The following is a 19,108-nucleotide window of genomic DNA, read 5'->3' as shown; positions in this document are numbered from 1 at the left end:
GAGTCAGCAGGTTAGGGTCTTGATGAAATAAAAGAGGAATTCTTGAGGTAATATCTGAGATCTTCAAAAGTTGTGGGACCAAACGCCAAGGCCATGGGAATTTTGGAACAAGAAGAAGATCGAGCATCCCTTCATTCAAACACCAAACCTCCCTAATCTTCATGTTTAGTCTTACAACATGGTCAAAACCCTCTATCAGACTTATAATCATCGGTTCCCAAAAATGACATGTGTCCCAAAAATCTACAGCAACCAAAACAATATGTCCTTCTAACAAAATACAAGAAGTCCACTCTACTCTGTCTAGGATTGAGTTAGAAGTTCCTGCCCAGATCAGGATAGGATAATGTAACTTAAGCACATCAAAAATAGAAATAGAAAAATTAACCTGAATAGATACAACATTGGGGATAATAGGGAATAGGGGGTGGATATTAAGATCACTCAACCATCTATAGACATTTTTCAGAATGCAAGTCGGGTAAAGTTTAACAACCCCATGAGTTATCTTGTTCCGGTGATGGCAAATAAAATTACAAGCTATAATAAAAACAGAAAAAACCACTTCAGAGGTTTGTCAAAAAGATTGTTAGAAATAATGGAAATACAATGTCATTCCAAAGAAGGGTGGGAGAGATTTGCAACCCATATATGCTTAATCTAGGTAAACAATGAGAAAAGATGCCAGGTGGATTCAATACAAGATCCACAAAATATACATTTGGGGTAAATTTGACTCCATTCCGACAAGGTAGTTTTAATCGGAATCCCTGCATGTAAGACACGTCAAAGAAATATCTTCAATTTTTTATACAAAGGAAGTTTCCAAAAAAAATCTCCACCCAAAGAATTTGTGGGAAGTCTTTTTAGATGGAAACAAAAATTTAGCAACTAATTTGGTGGAGAAGCTACCCATTAGTTAAAGTGCACGACTATTTGTCGTCATCACTATAAACATTAACATTAGCAATTAAATGAACATAAGCAGGCCAAATATTGTAGAGCAATGATATGTTCCAATGATTAGCAAGCATATAATTACAAACAAGATCCTAAAAGTTAAAGGAGTCAAGATAGATATAGGAAAGATTAATTATTGGAAAAAAAACAAATCCAAGGGTTCGTCCAGAAAAAAGATAGTCCTTTCATTAACAATGTTCCGATGGATCAAGGTCTTCGGAGTAGGTAAAACATGCGCTATGTAATTTCAGGGCCAAGATCCCCTCTTTACCATAACTGTAGAGAAAAAAATGGACATATTAGGAAAATATTTAGCTTTCAAAACCTTAGCTCAAAGATCATTGATGTTAGAAATAAGCTTCCACCCAAGTTTAAGAATTAAGGCCTTGTTGTGGATCTCAACCTTTTTGATGCCCAGACCTCCATGAATAATGGGAGAACAAACTTTATCTCAATGAATGTTTTCTATTAGTGGGAAAACAAACATTATCCCACATGAATCATTTTTCCCATAAATTATTATAGATTCTGAATTCAGATGGTTCCATTCCATACAGCCCGTACCTTTCTTTATTTTTCCCTTTTAGAAAAGAATCTTTATGGGAGAATATCACATGGTATGGATGTAGAATACAGTCCCAGATATGGATTTAGTTCCATGTATCAATCGCCACCAATATAGATACTGATACATATTAATCGTATCAGACCATATTGATCTGATTCTAAAGCAAAACACTATTTTTTCATACAAAAAAAAAATTCATGTATGTAGTGCAACAACTAATCTATATTAATCACAGTATCGGTAGATACGATACGGCCAATCCGATACCAATTCTTAAAACATGGTTCCAACTTCCAAGTCTCTCTAGAGTATCAGGTGGAGTGCCAACTTGATATTGCATTGAGATGCATTCCCACCTAGGATAGTATTGCAAGGAGGTTCAAGGTGCACGTACTTCCACATATCCGTAGCACCTTATATTGTTCATTTAAAGAAAATGCTGTAAAGTTATATTTGAGAAATGAGAATGATTACCAAATAAACCCGTTGCAAAACTGTTGATTTTGAATATTTTTGCCATAAATTTTTTTGAACAGCCATTTCTTTATTTTGATCTCTTTTTTTCTTCTTTCTATTTTCATGTGGTTGGCTACATTGTTTGATGAAGTGATTAGAGAAATATTTTTGGGTCTTCAATCCTAATTCTTTTTCCTCAATTAACTTTCCTTTTTCTATTATCGTGATTATGAGAACTGCTTGTTCTATTTTCGGGCGCCATTAGAATTGCAAAGAACTCTCTCGAGAGGGAAAGTGAAGAACAATGAACTCTGGAAATTTACTCGATTTGGGGATATTTCTTATCCTTGCTGTTTGGCGGGTTATTACTTGTTTCATTGATCTGCGCAAACAAATAAGAGCCGCAAGATTACCTTAGTCCACGTGTCATTCTTTAAAGTTAGCATTGCTCGGAAAATTATCCTCTTCAATTCTCTTTGTCCACGTGTCATTAATTATGTTGATCTTGGACTGTTGGATGTCCGAACTGCCTCGTGTTGGCATCTCCACTTAGCATTGCCGCACCGCAAAGCTTTAGGAATTAGAGAGGATAATAATTCGCAGGGAAAAAGATCTATGTCCAGGAGTGTGGCCTACGTCAGCACTCCCATGAGTCTATCTCTCTCCTCCCCATGTGAAAAGACACATATGCCCCATTGTTTTAAGGAGGAGAGAGATAGACACATAGGAGTGCTGGCGTAGGCCACACTCCCATACCGAAAACTGCTTCCCTAATCCGCACTACACCAGTACACCGCACTCCTAGATTTTAGACTTGGAGAGGATTTTTATCTTAGGCGTAGTGTACGCCATATGCTCAGAGACCCTTCTCCTTTGCATCTGACCATGATGGTTACCGACTTACCGTAATCCGCTAGTCCCAAGTCCCAACTCTCCGTGGTCCAACTGGACCGCAGGTGTATTTTTTAACTCTAGTTCGGGCGAGGGCGCGCGAGAAGAAAGTGAGGCGAAGCGCGAAGTCATTGAATTCTTGAGTTTCCGAAGCAGGTAGAGGAAGAGATCGAGAGGACTTAGCAAGCAACGATGTATCATCCAACGAGAGGAGGCGTTCGCGGCGGTCGAGATCGTAAGTTCTAACTGTTTCTCTGCATTTCGCTGTTAGCTTCCCCCCCCCCTCCCTAAATCGTTATAGGGTTCATTATATAGTTGCCGTCAGATCAGAAGCATAATTCTAATTGACTTAAGAGTTTCTATATCTAGAATTTTCTCAAAATCCATGAAAAAAATGAAGCCATGATTTGTATACTTGATTGCCATGGGTTCTCGTTCTAATCCCTTCTCTGATGATGCTAGTTAAGCTTAATGATTATGCTTCGCTTCTTCTCCTTCCATTTATTATTTAAATTATCTCCAAACGAATGGAATGGTGGAATTGTACACAATAACTCCTGGTTTCGGGAAGTAAATAGTAAATAGAAGAACTTTATCGATATGAAACCCAAGCGGCTTGGGAGGTCAAGACTTCGATGGTGGTGTTCTTTTGTGGGTGTTATAATTTTTTATGTTCAAAGATCAGAAGACGTGCAAGTGAAAATTTGAAGGGTTTTAAATCAAGAGACGGTTGTGTATGGAGATGCAACCTGATATTTGGGTATCCAGCTTGATTATCCATTGAACGAGGAAAACTGGGTAGTATTTTTCATTCAATTTAGTCAGTCATTAATTTAAGTTCTGTGACTCGTCTTTGTTATACTTAATCCACAAAATCGAAAGAGGTATCAAGCCCCAGATAACCTTGTTGATGTATACAAGATTCTATAAAAGGGATGAAGAATGTGTATTTGTCCGCTCGTTTATTGGGAGGTTACCAGGCCTGGTTTCTTCATTTTGATGCTGTGTGATGGGACATTGTACTTGCATGTACTGGTTTTAGTCGCAGATGCTTAAGATCATTCAATTTTCGAGCCTTGAAAATTGAAATATGGATCATATATGCTAAATAGACAATACAATACTGTCTGAATTTTGCCAGTTTGGTAGCGAACACACCAGATTATCTCCCAGCGATCATCTGATGGTCATGTGATCACATTGTCTTCCTGTCACCAAGTAGCGACAACACCAGATTATCTCCCAGATTTCATCCGATGGTCATGTGATCACATTGTCTCCCTGTACTTTTTTGGGTGTGTCAAGTTAACAAGACTTATGTTACATGCCAACATTATCTTTAGAGACACGTGTCACGTGTGTAGGAGTTAGCTGAATAAAGGCTGAGTAATGTAGTCCTAGGTAGGTAGGAGACCTACTAGGAGCCAGACAATAGGATCAATCGCAAAAGGGGTTGCTGGTTCGAATGGACAGCACTAGGATTTAGGTTAATTCTAGGGTTTAGGGTGGGAATTTGGGAATGGGTCTTATATGGCTTTAATATGCAGGTCTAGGGGGTTATTATGGGATAAAAATAATTGGATTTGGGAAGGTTTTAAAATTTTGCAATTCTGGACAGAATTGAGTTGCAGGTTTTGGGTTTAATGAGGTGGAGGAATGGAGGGGATATATTGGGGATTATGGACTGGGTTTAAGGTCGAGTATAGGGAGAGGTGTGGGGGATATAGGCTGGAAGTATGGTTCGAAATTGATGGCCAGATCTGTAGTTATAAGGGAGTCCTAGTTGAAGTAGGAGTTGCAGGTTCAATGGAGATTAGGGTTTGATGGATGGAAGGGGAAGGTGGATTAGATCTAAGGGAAGGATGAAGGATGATAGAATAAGGTTTAAAATAAGAAAACATGTTCAAACTCACTGTATTGCAGGACAATGGCAGGAGCTTGATGATTTGAAAGAACCTCCCGATCTTCACAATGCAAGGAGTCGCAGGAGTCCACCTACCCTATCCACCTTTGAGATCCACAAGGATATACATTCACAAAGAGCAGCAGCAATGGCAACAAGCATAAAACTAATTTTTATTAATCAAATTCGTATGTAATGCTGGCCTCCCTTACAAACTTATATAGAAGACTCAAAAATAGACTTACACACTAAAAAGGAATGGCCTAACCCTATCCCTAACCTATTAGGTAACTTAAACTGAGTAGGAAACTAGAATACTAAAGGAAATAGACTCAAAACATGGCTGGACTTATAGAGTCCTAATCCAACCCAACTTACATCACATGACCAACTAAGTTGTCACATGACCACTTAACCAAGTCACATGATCACTTAAATTGAACCAATTGGATGCAACCAATTTGAACCAGTTCAATTAAAAAACATAAAAATAAACTAAGTATTGGGCTAATCCCGTATGCAACCTATATACCCATATTTTAGGCCCATAAAAGTGGCCTATTACATTAGAAACCCGTGGGATCAAAGGCCCAACATGTATGTAATCCAACCCTAGACTTATTCCCAATGAAACAAGCCCTATTTGGTGATGAATCTGCATCATTGAGCCATTAGGAAGTGTTTGAATGGATCATGTAATGTGGCTTGAGTTAAGGAATTTAGGAAGTGTTTTAATGGGTCAAGTAACGTGGCTTGAGTTTAGAAGTTGTTGGTTAAGTGGCGTTGCGGGTAGTGACTTAGCTGTAGGAGTTTGTTCGACTCTTTATTGTCTTAGAGGCTGGTTTCCCTTGAAGTAAATCAAACTTACTTGCTCCCTGTGCATCCTTTATCTTCTCTAGTCTCCAACTTTCCTTTTTTCTTATTCTTAAAATAACACCACATGGTAGGAGAGGGGAGGTAGAGGCTGTGGCAACAAAGGAGGTTCTAAAACCATTGTATCAGAGCAGGCAATGGACGATCCACGTGTTGACTGTTTGGAGGCTGAGATGGGGTCTTTTACTTCCGGATAAGAGTGTATTCTAAACGAGATGCAGGATATGTTCCCTACCATGAACACTCACTTTGATCAACTGGTGACTAGCCCTGGGCGTGATTGAGGTGAGAGTTCCCATATCTGTGGAAGGACACGGCGTCCCAATGACCCACATTAGCCAGGCACCAGTTGGTTTTTTTTGGGTTCTGTCACCCCTAAGCTTGCCAAACTAGATTTTCCTGTTGCAATGGCGTAGAAGATCATACCAGTTGGATTTGCCATGTGAAACAATTCTTTGAGTTCCAACACAAGTCGTAGGAGGAAAAGGTCCCATTGGTGGCCTACCACCTCAAAGGCTACGCTCAGCTGTTGAAGAAGGGAGAGGAGATTGTTACGTGGGAGGCATTGAAGTCGGGCCTTCACTTACGTTATGGTCCAACTTACTTAGATGATTTATTTGGCGACCTCTTAAGATAATTGGCATACAATATTATATTGTTATTGTTGCTGCATGAATTTACCTTACCTGAGGTGAGTACAATCCATTTTTTTGGTTGTTGATCTCAAGTCTAACGTGAATCTCATTCACTTTCACTTCTTTTGTGGAGCAATAAAAGTCTTTTATCCTGAACTGAAAATTCATGAACTTAATTGTAATATAATTTTGTACATCATACTATCATAGCACTGGAGAACATTTTTGGGAGTTTTGTTTGTAGGGTATTGCTCTTTCTCATATATAGATGTACATACATTTGTTTCTGGTCTATGAAAATGTTTTTGTTACCTTTCCCAAGAAAAGAATTCTAAGAAAGTGGCAGGGAAAGTGATATGTGCCAACCGGGGAGCTACTCTGAATGGTTGACTTATTCTTAATGGTGTTTCAATTGCAAGTGGGTCTATTGGTTAAAAAACTACAAACAAAGAAAGTGGGTCTATAGGTTAAAAAACTACAAACAAAGAAAAGGGGCTGCTTTGCAAAATAGATCTAGAAATATTGTATGCATGGAATGGGGTTTTCTACCAAAGGTAATAGTTGATGGTGTTTGGGGCCTGTTGCAGGAAATTATTGGAGGCATTTGTATTAGTGCCAAGGTTGTTGTACGACATTTGGCTCACCAGAACAGTTTTCTTTGGGTGCAATAGTTTGTAGATGGGGAGACTCTCTTTCCTATTGCCTTTTTTTTTTAAATCTTGGTCGTGAAGTGTTACAACTGCTTATCAAAAAAATTCGAGCTCTAAAGTAAGGGCTACAGGCGTAACACGCCTACAACAATGCTTACCAACACACAATAACACCCCCCGCAAGTGCAGGTCAACCAAGGATCAAGAACTTGGGTTTCAACTTGGCTGAGACCGAGTTTTGGTCGAAACCAACTGAAACCGGGTCGAAACCTGGTACTTTTTTCCATTCATGGGGAAACCTTTGTTTCGGTGCCCAAAAATGGTTTTTTATGTCTGATTTTTTGTATACAGCCTATTTTTGACATTTTAAACACAATGCATGAATTATTTTGCTCAAAAAAACCACTCAAATTGGTATTTGTGGTTATTGACCCAAGTTTACTAATGCACGCTGATTCAGACACTAAACTGGTATTATAAATACTTAGTTCACATATAAATTTAAAGTACAAGAACCCTGAATAATATATATTATCCAAATAAAACATTAAACTCCTTCTTTCTCAATTCCATGCGGAGTTTCTTGGTGGGTCTAATCCACGAGCTGCGTACCATTGAAGAGTGGTAGATCAGGCCATTGTAACTCACATATATAAAATTGAAAGCATTCTACCATATATTTCCTAAAAATATACAAAAAGTATATTTTTTTGGGAAGAGAACACTATTACCTTCTTCAATGAAGGTTCAAACAGCACTCCAGGATGCAAATCCAAGCTTTTAGATGCAAGATTGGTCCAACTGTGGTGAAGAATTGCAAAAAACTGGGGGAAAAGAGGCTGTGCCAGTCGAAACTATCAAAACCGAGGGGTTTCTATCGAAACCAAGTCCAGATATGCCTTTCTCGGTCGAGATGAGGTATTATATAGGCCTGGTTCAAGGTGGTTCAACCATGTTTCGACCGAAACAGTAGTTTCAGTTGAAACTACCAATACTGAGTCGTAACCATGTAGTTTTTAAAATCCCTCTATCTCATGGAAACTTGCGAAACCGAGATGTCTCGGTGGTTTTGACAGGTTTCGACCAAGTTCTTCTTCCATGAGGTCAACATACACGCACACACAGAGTTCAGCATGTGACACCATCACGTGGAACCAAAGGGCAGAAGTTGTAGGGGCATAACAACATAACTCAAACCCCTTGCACTTACTAGGGATTGAATACCCGACCTCTTGGCTCTATATCATGTTACAACCCCTAAAGCTCTAGTTCTAAAGGGCTACAACAATGCACATCAACACGCAACAACATGGAGGTTTTGAGTAAACTTCTGACAAGGATGGGAGGTTTCAGACTTATCTAAAGCTTCAAGCAACAACAACAACAACTCAACCTTATCCCAACTAAATGGGGTTGGCTACATGGATCCTTTCCAAACAAAGTAAGGAAAATTGAGGTCCTCACAAAGGGAAAGGAAAGTAAGAGAAATGAAGAATAAATAAATAAATAAAAATAAAAATAATAACAAGAAATGAGACAAGAAAAGTTAGAAATGAAAAATGAAAGATGAGAGTAAGAGGAAATTGGATAGCCCAGGTTGTCAGGAAAATCTTAGCTAAATGGTGTCAACAATGTGGATCCTTGCCCTACAATAAGCTCTATTATCTAAGGTCATACTTGGCACAAGACGCAGACTATGCATGTCATTCTTCACAACCTCACCTAAGGTCATTTTAGGCCTACCCTTAGCTCTTTTAGCTCCTTCAATTGGAATCATATCACTCCTCCTTACTGGGGTGTCCCCAGGCCTCCGTTGCACATGGTCAAACTATCTCAAACGACATTCTCGGAGCTTGTCACTGATCGGGGCAAGTCCTACATCAGCTCTAATATGTTCGTTCCTCACTTTATCCTTCATAGTTTTGCTGCACATCCATCTTAACATCCTCATCTCTGCAACGCATAGCTTCGCTATATGGCACTTCTTAACTGCCCAACATTCCATCCCATACATCATAGCAGGTCGGACAACAGTCCTGTAGAACTTTCCTTTAAACTTTAAAGGAATGTGTTGATCACACAGTACTCCGGTTGCACCTCTCCACTTCATCCATCCACTTTGATTCTTTGTGAAACATCATCTATTGCACCTTCTTTGTGTATGGTAGATCCTAAATATCTAAAATAGTCACTTGGCAGTATCTCTCTCTTCTCAATCATTATCTTGTTAGTATATTCTATCTTACCTTATCTAAAGCTTCAAGGTAAGATAAAATATACCAAGGATAACATGATCATCATCTTGGTCAATTTATTGTCTTGGTCCATCCAGTGACCAAGTTGAGTACATTAGGAGAATTCATTAAGAATTTTTTTGTAGTGATGTTAGGGTTTTGCTAGCATTTGGAAGTATCACCTAATTGGAAAAGGTGAATTTGTCAATGGCTTAATGCATGCATGTGGCGTTTGCCTGCTAGTGAGGTTCTGAATGTTTGCTTCAAGGCGGACTCCCTTTCACCTGCTTGGTTTTGCTTTTGGCGACTGCATCTCAGTTGGGCGACTGTTGGAACTCAATATTGGACAGAATTCATGGCTGATTAGCTGCTGTAAAAGAGCTGACACTCGGATGAGGAATCACACTTAACAAGACTGCTATAGTGACCTATCTGGTCTGTTTCCTATTTGTGCTAAGGATCTTGGTGGCAGGGGTGGAGAATGGAGATGCTGCAAAGTGATTTTCCATGTGAAAGGTGAATAAAGTATTTCAGTTGGTTGAGTGAAAGCCAATGTGGAAGGTTAGTTCTCAGTGAGGGAAATTGATGTTGCACTATTTTGCAACCTGCTTGGCATTTAATTCACTAAAGAGAAAGAGACTGTATAGACTATAGAGATGTATCATTTTAGGGAAGTATGTCATGGGTCTAAATGGATGGGATCCAAAGGAGGTTACTTTCTTCTTCCATAACGTGTTGTGTAAGTTAATTATGAAAGCTGGAGTAGAGTTTGCACAAAGAACTAGATTTGAAGTGGGAACATGGTAAATATAGACTGTCAGAGGATGATTGGTGAGGTGGAGGGCATAGTTGTCACGGTGCCTAGGCGACCCAAGGCGTTGGAGGGCCGCCTAAGTGTTTAGGCAACAAGGCATTGTCTAGGTGACCTAGTTGGAAAATGGACACAGCCTGGTTGCGTAGCCCCTGTGCCACACACATGGGTGTTCGAAATTACCACCCCGCTCCTTATAAAATAAAAAATCCCTTCCATGTATATGCCCCTGTGCACGCTCTCATTGGCCCCCACACTGGTGCAGGGGCTATGCGACCAGGCAGCAATCTGTTGCCCTTTTTTTAAAATCATTTTATGTATCCAACTAGCCATTATTCCAGTATATCTGGTATAGCAATGATGAATAATTATGTTATACGAAATATAAACTACCAAAAGTCACAAATACAACATTTTACAGTGAACAAAACAATACAAAAGTTTTCAGTTTGTATGATTTATAAATAATTTAACAGCCCATTAAAGCTAGTAAGCTACACATACATGAATAAATTAACAATCCATTACAGCAATAGCAAACTCAATCAGTTAACAGCTAACTAATAGTTTCTTAAGTTGAATTCAAGAGCGAAAAGGGCAATTGAGATCATTCCAGCATGCTCAACATGAACATATGTCATAACAACAAGTTTATGCCAGTGAGAATGCAGATTGCAAATCAATAAATAAACTAATAAAGATTGAAAACACTTTCAGAATTCAGACTTTAACTTATTGAACATTTGATTACAAGAAAGAGTCAAAGTTTGATACATTTTATCTGATTTCTACATATGTCCTGAAAAAAGCATCTCAGAAGTAATTTTCCTATTGATATTGACATATGTTCTGAAAAAAGCATCTCAGAATTAGAACTTAATCTCTTCTTTATATTAACTTTTCCTACTCTTTTGATTCATCGCTTGGAAACCACAGATAACCAAACAGGGAGGAAGTGATAATCTCATTATCAAATGCAAAGGACTATTAAATGGAGTACTTGATGTACACACATTACAGCAAGCACTATAGCTGCAAGCCTAAGAAGAACCAGGCCCATGGTTCTTCAACTGAACTTTTGGTCCAGGTCAGACCAAGCCCATGGTCTGGGTGTTAGCTGGTTCAAATAAAAACCAGAATCGTGGGCGCGGGGGGGGGGGGGGGAGTGGTTTATGTAGTTTCTATTTTGAGTTTTAAGTAGACACTACTTAGATCGTAGGCTATCTTTCCTTTTATTTAAGATTCTTATTGTACATGGCTCCCACTATATGCGTGACTCTCTTTTTTATTTAATTTCTATTTTCTGTTAGAGTGCTACAAGCATCTATATATTGTAAAGGCCATTGTTCCTATGCGGCTATGCCTACGATTTTGATAGATGAATGAATCTTTGTTTTTATGCCTTTGTTGTTGTGAGATGCAGTTGAGAGGTGAGATGTCTATTTGGTTAGTGAGAGACTGACCAAGGCTATGTAGAGGCCTTGGTCATATTCCCCTTTCTTCCTTCTTCTCTACACCTTCTCTTAGTTTCTATTTTCAATACTACTACAAGGTCTGATCAGTGAAGCATCAATCCACCCATACAGCCATGTTACTGTTGCTGTTTGATCACTTGAAGAGGTGTTCCATCGATCCATTTACAGGAGCTGAGATTGAAGTCTTCATCCATCCTGCAGCACTGTCTGTTGGCTTCTGCTGCAGCAAGTTACAAACCCTCCTAACTCTTGATCTGGCTAACAGCTTTGCTTGGTGTTTTGAGAGCAAAGTCTCCCCATTGGGTTCTTCCCTTGATACCAGTCTTAGCCCACATGCGGTGGCTGGATCTGCTATGGTTTGTAAGTTACCATGTTCTTTCCATAGTTGCTAATTTCATTCATGTGCTGTTGCACCAATTTCCAGCCATCAGACTCTGGTGATTCTTTGAAGTGTTAGGATACACACTACCCCATTCTATCGACAGGAATTGTGTCCCCAACTACTGCTTCCATCAGCTAGTTGCTGTAGGTTTATTATTTAGTAACTAGTTGGGATTTGGGCTTGTAATCTGTGATCTTCTCATCAGCTGGTTGTGATAATTTAGGGTTCTTCTATTGTATCAAAGACCTATATCTGGTCTCAGTTTGAGGGTATTCCGCCCTACGATTTGTGAGTTATCCTACTTGCTAATTCTGACAGCAAGTTGTTATTTTCTTTGATCTGTTGTAACTGTTAATTCAACCGTTGGATTGCTATCATCTTTGGATGGTTAAGTACTGCTGTTGTGTCAGTTACCCTCTCCCTCACCTAGGCGACATGTGTCCAATGGTCGACTGATGGAAATGTGGGAGGAGGAGGGGGTGAAGAAGAAGAAGAAGAGGAGGAGTTCATTGATTGGAAGTTGGCTTGAGATATTTGGAACAACTTTATGAGGGTGGGATTATTTGTGATAGTGGATTAAGCATTTATAGAATTATGGGAAATGTACACGTACCTCCCCTGAGTTATCACATAATCACAGAATCACCCGTGAGTTTTGGATATTTATGCATACCACCCCTGCTTTCCAAAATAATTAATAAGTAAACCCACTCCATTAACCTGGGACTAAAAACGTTAGAATATATCATATATTGACCAAAGTGCCCTTCCTTCTAAATAAACCTCCTCTTCTATTATTTCCCTTATTTCTACTCTTGAAGAACCCTAATGGCAGAAAACCATCCATGGCTGCACCGTCTCTCCCATCTCCGGTAAGCCCCCATCTCCCTTCACTACCTCTCTCCTTCTCTTCTTCTTTTTCTAAAACCTAATCGAATCATTCACCATCCCTTTCTCTTCCATTCTCATTCTTCACAAAACTGAACCGACATCTCTGTTACCCTCTCCCATTCAACTGAAACTCTTAGTCCCAATTCCTTTTATATTTGAAACCCAAAGATCGAACTAAACTTAACTCTTTGATGCACAAGGGATCGGAAACAAAGATCAGTGGCAAACGATTGCATCTTAAATCAATTCCAAGAAATTAGGTCTGAATCGTAATTAGACCAAGCCCTAACGAGATCTATCCAACCCATTTAGATATTATCAGACATAGGCTCGACCTTGTAGTCAAAGGTTAACAACATTCCAACAAAAAGGAAGACTGTTAGGTCCTAAACTCAGCTAGAATCATAAACCAGAACCATATTCAAACAATACAGCATTAGATCAATTAAAAAGCATTCAAGGATAAAATGAGCCTAACCACGGCAGGAGACTTTCGGAAATTATTGAAATCAGGTCTGCTCTACAAGATTTTAATTTGAACCATCTAGATCGGAATTAGAACAGGGTTGATGGAACTCTCGAATGTCAATTGCAGGTAAATCAAGGTTTTCCAAAAAACTAGATAACCATGAATTTAGATTTATTACAGACCAGAATAAAAAGAAATTAAAATAAAATTAAACAGGGGAAGGGCTTTGCCAGAAGTTGTAGCGGCGGCTGGATGAACCAGGATAGCCGTGAGTCTTCTAATCAGCAGGCTCAAGCGGGAACGTCAATGGTCGCAGCAAGTAGGCTTCATCCATCTAGCTTGGGTTCAAAATCTTTTCCCATTCTCAGTAAATGCATAAAAAACCCTCAAGAGCAGTAGCTCAACTGAGTCAATAATATCAAATCGGAGAAGAAAGGGGTTGGTAGCCAGGGTTGAGATAATGGGAGATGGAGGTGAGGTCTCGGTGATAATGGGATGAGGGTTTCAATTGCAGGTTTGGATGATAGGGTATATTGGTCATAAAATGTCTAAAACACTCTTACCATTCGCAACTAACAGGAACAACTAAAAGAGTGGGTTTACTAATTAATTATTTTGGAAAGCAGGGGTGGTATGAGTAAATATCCAAAACTCACAGGTGGTTCTGTAATTACGTGATGCCTCAGGGGAGGTACATGTAAATTTCCCTAAAATTATTTATATCAATTAATGATATGAAAGTAGAGGGTGGGCCTTGGCGCAACGTTAAGGTTGCTCCATTGCGACCTAGTGGTCACGGGTTCGAGTCAGGAAACAGCCTCTCCGGAAAGCGGGGATAAGGCTGTTTAGTGCGTACATTATGACCCTCCCCATACCCCGTAATGTAGTCCTAGATTGGTAGGAGACCAACTAGGAGCCAATCAACCAGGATCTGTTATGAACAGGTAAATCGGCTAGGTCAAAATAGGGTTTCTGGTGAAATTATGGTTAGGGTTTAGGGTTTGATGTATGGGTTATGTCAAGTGGAGGTAGGGGAGTCTAACAGTGGAGGTCCTGAGATGTTTTAATGGAGGAAAGTATGCTGATTTGAATTAACAGCAAAATATGGTTAGGATTTCGGGTTTTTAAAAAGAGTAAAATAGGGGAATCTAGGGTTTAGAGTGGGTGGATGGGGCTGGGGTTTGGATCGAGTGCTAGAGGGGCTGAGAGGATAATTCAGCTCTGTTTTGGTAAGGTTTTGATGGATGGATTGGTCAATTCAGGGTTTAGGTTATGGGAAACTTAAAATTACAAAGGGGAGTGTTAGGGTTTAGGGTTGTAGAGGATTAGGAGGATGGGAATGGGGATGTTTCCAACTTGTAATGGCAGAAAGTTATTGGCAACAGCTTGTTGATGGAGGAACTTGAATAAAAATTGGATCTTTGACTGAAACTAGAAAGTATAACCCGGGCTTCACACCGCAAGGTGTCGATTGGATCAAACATCAATCGCACCAGCTTTGATCAGATACAAAGCAATTCTTCAAGGAAGAAGACAAGTAGCAGCAGCTTGCAAAGCAGTATTAAATTTCAAAAGTGGAGAGTGAGGAGCTCCACAATTTCTATTGCTTATATAAAGGCCCAAAGGACTTACTCCTATTCAGCCTAGGAGTATGAACACTCCTAGCCGGCTAACACTATTCCACCTCCCTTCTAAATTCGTGGGAGTGTGGACCCAAAAGAAAATAAAGAAAAATACATTAAATAAGAGGTGGTGGGTGGCTTAAGTCACTTAAATTGAACCACTGGTTCAACCAGGTTGGGCCAGTTCAATTTAAAAACATAAAAACACTTAAAAAAAAAAACTTAGTATGGAACCACCACCACTACTACTACAACTACTTGGGCAGCAGCTTCTTGTTCCTCTTCTTCTTGCGGATGTAGTGCTTCAGCCTTGCATCATCCCACAGTAGCGGGAGCCTCGTGCACTGGGTATGCCCTTTTTTTTAATGATATGAAAGTAATTTTAAAATATTTAAGAATAAGAATATGAATTCTTATACATCCCCAGGTCCCTGAATCCTAATATGGGGCTTTGCCATGTCCAAATCGTGTCCTTGTCGCATCTTGGCATTGATGCCCTTATCAGAGGAAATATTCAAGGCATGAGCTAATACACTGGCTTGTCATTGTTAGACTTGGTTATCATTCTCAATCAGTTATTAGTTATTCCAACCCATGTGTTTTGGAAGGAGTATCACTTCCATTTTTGGAGACTTCTTGATGATGTTTTTGATTCATACATATCTTCCATGCATATAGTTTGTGCTTTGAAGATTCTGATGAAAGGTATTCACTGCCATTACTATTATTGAAAGGATATGATTTTAATTACTCCTATTACATGCAGTTTTCATATTTACATTTTTGTTGAGCATATAGCATGTTAATATTAAAAATGTATCTCTGTTCATTTTGCTACACCTTGGCTAATTATATTAACAACCTTCTTGGTGCAACATTTTTTTTTAATGCAAGCTGGATACATCTCTTTAACTCAATCTTATCCTGTTGGCAGAATTTAAGTGGGACGATGTCAAGGTTGATAAGCATCGAGAGAACTATCTTGGACATAGTATCAAAGCCCCTGTTGGAAGATGGCAGAAAGGTATTAATTTATTGCTATTCCATTACAATTTGGTAATTTCCTTAATTTGATGATATGGTTGCTGTTCAGTCAAGTCATTTGTATATTTTGGCTCCTGGATCCCATCATCTATATCATGCTTTGTGCATAACCTTGGTTGGCTGGTTTTTTTTTTTAATAAATGATGAGTGAGGCTATTTCATTTTACTTTTCGACAACATATTGAGGTTTTTTCGCAAGTTTGTGATGTTAGGTAACTATGACTGGGACATCAAGCACTCTGAAACGCATGTGTTTTATTGCAAGATATACCATTGCAAAAAAGTACTTTTTTAATGCTTAAAATATATGAAAATCCTTTTGGACATAGAAATGTCAATTGGACTTAGTGGAATGGTGTAATTGTGGGAAAAAAATCCTCTGCAAGGCACCAATCTTGCGGTGCACTGCAGTTCGGGCTTGAGAGCTCGACATGTGGAAGATGCAAAATCCAACGGTGCCGAGCTTGAGAAGAAAGAAAAAAAAAACTGGATCAATCGAGTTCGCACGGTTGGATGAAGCATCTTCCACATGTCGCTCAAGCCCGAATTGCAGTGCAGTGCAAGATCGGTCTTGCGGTGCACTGCAAAGGATTTTAATCCATAATTGGGGTACCAATTTGCCATTCATTTGGTCTGTTTTCAGACTCATGGAAGTGCTACACCCTTGAATATTTGTTGATCAATAATGGGTTAGTGACTTACTGAACTCATTTATGCTTGACAATTTCTCCCTTTAACTCCTGCTTTGTTTCCACTATTTGGTGTATGTATTTATTTGGGAAGGGGTTAAGTTTCTGATGGAGACATGCCCTTTGGATGTTGGACGTGTGCTAATCCTTGACAAAAAGCTTTCTCATGGTCGATATTATATTCAAGTTATAAAAGGATAATACAATTATCCAAAAAGGAAGGCCATTATTTGTTACTAGCTAGTTATTGCCTAGTTGGATGTACTGATGGCATCATTTATTTACTATTACATTTAGCTATTTTCCTGTGAGTAAGAATTTCTTAGTTGTTTATCTGATCATTGAATTTGTTTATTAGGAAAGGACCTTCACTGGTACACCAAGGATAAAAAGTCCCTGAGTGCAGAAATGGAAGTGGCTAAAGAGGAGATAAAAAGGATAAAAGAAGAGGAAGAGCAGGCAATGCGGGAGGCTCTTGGTTTAGCTCCTAAGCGTAACATTCGACCTCAGGGTAATCGACTTGATAAGCATGAATTCTCAGAGCTTATAAAGAGAGGATCTACTGCAGAAGACTTGGGTGCTGGCCATGCTGAAGCAGCAAGAGTTGAAGGGCTCGGTTATTCTAGGTATGACTGTGAAATGGGGGTGATATTTCTCTAATATTTCATTGATAGCAATATCAGTATGTTTTCAGGACCATGATATATTACAATAGTAACTATGCTAGAAGTAATAGGTATGCAGTCAATGGGCTCTTGACTCTTTCCAAGAATTGGGTCCATAGGCACCATATTGGCATGCTATTACGTTTCCATATTGTTTTCTTGCCTTTCCGAAAGGATGATTGTTTTTAATGCTTGGCCTAAGCCCATGATCTGTATTCAGTAACCAATTGTTGAGCTTGAATTCTTTTAACAGAAAAATGCTAAAGATTAAGGAAATCTACAATTTGTTGAAAGACAAAAATAATTTTTTTTGTAGTGAATTAAAAATAAATCTTAGTTTGTTAAGAAATTGTTCTTACTTTGACAGCTAACCTTTCTGTGACTATATAAAAGTGTAAAGTGTTACAATCCTTATTCTGTGTACTTGCAAAGAAATTATGTGTTGAACACACAGAAATACAAATTTCATAAAAAATAAATAAGGCTATTTTTTTTAACAAAATATTTATGTTTTGACATGCTGTCTCTGGCTTTGCTGTGTGAGCTTTTACATTTCTTGCATTCAATTGGATTTTGGATAACCAATGTGGTGTTGTGTTAGGAGAGAGAAAACAGAGAGAATGAAGGCAATAAAAGCTATTTTCCTGGTCCATAACTTTTCTTTTTAATTTTGTCACCACTTGAGAGGAAGAACCTTCTCCTATTTTTATTTATTTATTTTTTTGGGGGGTGGGGGTGGGGGTTGGGGGAGCGGGGAGGAAATCAAGGAATTAGAATACAATCACTTCCCCCTCTGCGTTTATGTGAGGAGACCATGGCCTACTAAATCATTTAAGCAATTCATTACCTGGAATTTTGCTTTCTGATCCTGTTGGAATGTTTATCGTTGGGTCCATGCATGCATTGAATATAATATCCTCTTATGATGACTTCTTCACATGTTTTGCTTGTTGATTCTTCATTTTGATCATTATAGTAGGGCAACCGGTAGCTGGGAAGAATCAACTTCTCTTCCCGTTGAGCCAAAGGAGGTTTCACCCATGAGGGAGATTGGAGCTTTGCCCAATCCACCAGCAAGAAATACTAAAGACGAAGAACCTTCAGAGGATGAAAGGAGCCGGAAGAAGAGAAGGCGTGAAGAGAAGAAACATGAAAAGCGGGAGAAGCGTCGTGCCCATGATTCAGATGACAAGAGGAAACACAGAAGGGAAAAGGAGAAGAGGAGGCATGATTCTGATTGATCTGTGCGCAATCATCTTCTGCTAATTGTTACAATCGCCAACAGTTTAGTGTATTATTTAGGCCCTTACCATAAACTCGAAATGTTGGCTTTAAGAGTGGTGCATTTGTGCTCTAATTTTCCATTTTGAAGTGGGATTACGATGCTGTTATTTTGCTTATTGAGAAGACATCTTGTAATTGGCAGCCAGAGGTCGGTATTGGATATGGGGATTTGTAGTTTATGTGGAAACAAGACATTACATCACTTTGCAACACTCTACATCCAACCTGATAGAACCTTCAGGTTCTGTTTGGATGGAAGTGAATTAAAAATTATATTGGTCAACCAAACTAAACTGAGATGAAAATGTGGAAACGAAAGTTTTCAAAGAAGTGAGTTTGTTGATACTTTTACCATATTGGGTTTTGCCCTAGGTGAAGAGATAATCTCCTCACCATTGGCATGGAGAGGGGTATTTTTCATCTAGTAAAATAGAGGATGGGAGTTAATGGTGACACAGGAGTGGGTCACATCGCCCGTGGTGATTTTCCTTCTTCACTGTTGCAGGAAAACTTAAACTATAGTTATGATAATGTATCAAGTATCTAAATTCGGTTTGGTTTTAGTTTTGAAATTTGGTTCCTATGTGGGAATTGAACCGAACCCGA

General features: G+C 39.0%; 1 protein-coding gene across 1 annotated transcript; it reads left to right on the top strand.

Moving 5' to 3' along the window:
* The first annotated feature begins 2,963 nt into the window (after window positions 1-2,963).
* On the top strand, window positions 2,964-18,618 carry LOC122650468 (multiple myeloma tumor-associated protein 2 homolog). Its single transcript, XM_043843906.1, has 4 exons — window positions 2,964-3,110; window positions 15,755-15,844; window positions 16,912-17,179; window positions 18,198-18,618. The coding sequence occupies exons 1-4, from the start codon at window positions 3,068-3,070 to the stop codon at window positions 18,457-18,459; spliced, it is 663 nt and encodes a 220-aa protein (XP_043699841.1). The 5' UTR covers window positions 2,964-3,067; the 3' UTR covers window positions 18,460-18,618.
* The last annotated feature ends 490 nt before the right edge of the window (window positions 18,619-19,108 follow it).

Source organism: Telopea speciosissima, chromosome 1 (assembly GCF_018873765.1).
Source record: "Telopea speciosissima isolate NSW1024214 ecotype Mountain lineage chromosome 1, Tspe_v1, whole genome shotgun sequence".
Classification (NCBI taxonomy): Eukaryota; Viridiplantae; Streptophyta; class Magnoliopsida; order Proteales; family Proteaceae; genus Telopea; species Telopea speciosissima.
This window is presented reverse-complemented; position numbering and strand designations above follow the sequence as displayed.